An 822-nucleotide genomic window follows, 5' to 3' on the forward strand; every position below is an offset into this window, starting at 1 on the left:
AGGTGAGTGTATTTGCTTCTTTCTCTCCATTGTTTTATTTCTACATGTCAGTCTGTAGTTTTATTCTGTAAACGTGTAGTGAAGGACAGAGGCACATTTAACATCATCAAGATTTTTTTTTTACATTAAAACCCTCATCAGGAGCAGATGGGGGGTTAACTCATAAAAAATTGAGTATAAATAAAAACACAAAGTAAATACTGAAACATCCTCCTATGAAACCTACTTAAACAGTGATTTAAAAGCTTCTAAGAAACAGAAGTTGTTTATGTTCATGGCTGTTGAGTTGTTTGTATTGTTTATTTAACCTTAATACAGATGATTCTTATTAGAAACAGCAGCAATAATTATGACATTTGAATCCTCACTGTGTATTTTTTATGTCAACAGTTTCCAGTAGGGTCACTGTGACTCTGCAGCCCAACTCATCTCTGATATACAGTGGTGAGAAGATCACTGTCAGATGTGAGATCCAGGGAGGTGGAGACACTTTGTGGACGTATGAATGGAGAACACCCAGCTCAAACAATCCTCCATCACACAGTGAATACACTATCAGCAAAGCTGCTCTGTCTCACAGTGGAGACTACAGCTGTAGAGGTAGCAGAGACTATTACTTAACAGAGTGGAGTCGGGTCATGAGATTGACAGTATCATGTAAGTTGAACATCTTTCATTTATACAAAAAAATAGTTTTCCTATTTTTAAAATCTCTTTCATCTAAATAAAACAACAAAAACATTTCAGATATCATTGTAGCTCTGTTCAGCCACTCAGTGAAAAATGTTTTTTAGTTTAGTAACAAAGGAATGAAAATGAGCT

At 35.3% G+C, this 822-nt stretch overlaps 1 protein-coding gene across 1 annotated transcript in view; it reads left to right on the forward strand.

Moving 5' to 3' along the window:
• LOC147817103 (uncharacterized) overlaps nt 1-822 on the forward strand; it is a 21,028-nt gene that overhangs the window by 7,489 nt on the left and 12,717 nt on the right. Inside the window, exon 4 of the mRNA XM_087171744.1 lies at nt 391-722. Within this exon, the coding sequence (XP_087027870.1) occupies nt 391-722 (332 nt within the window). The remainder of the gene's footprint in view (nt 1-390; nt 723-822) is intronic.

The sequence above is a fragment of the Seriola lalandi genome, unplaced genomic scaffold, assembly GCF_002814215.2.
Source record: "Seriola lalandi dorsalis isolate HSWRI2012SDOR001 ecotype SW California unplaced genomic scaffold, Sedor1 jcf7180002054972, whole genome shotgun sequence".
Classification (NCBI taxonomy): domain Eukaryota; kingdom Metazoa; phylum Chordata; class Actinopteri; order Carangiformes; family Carangidae; genus Seriola; species Seriola lalandi.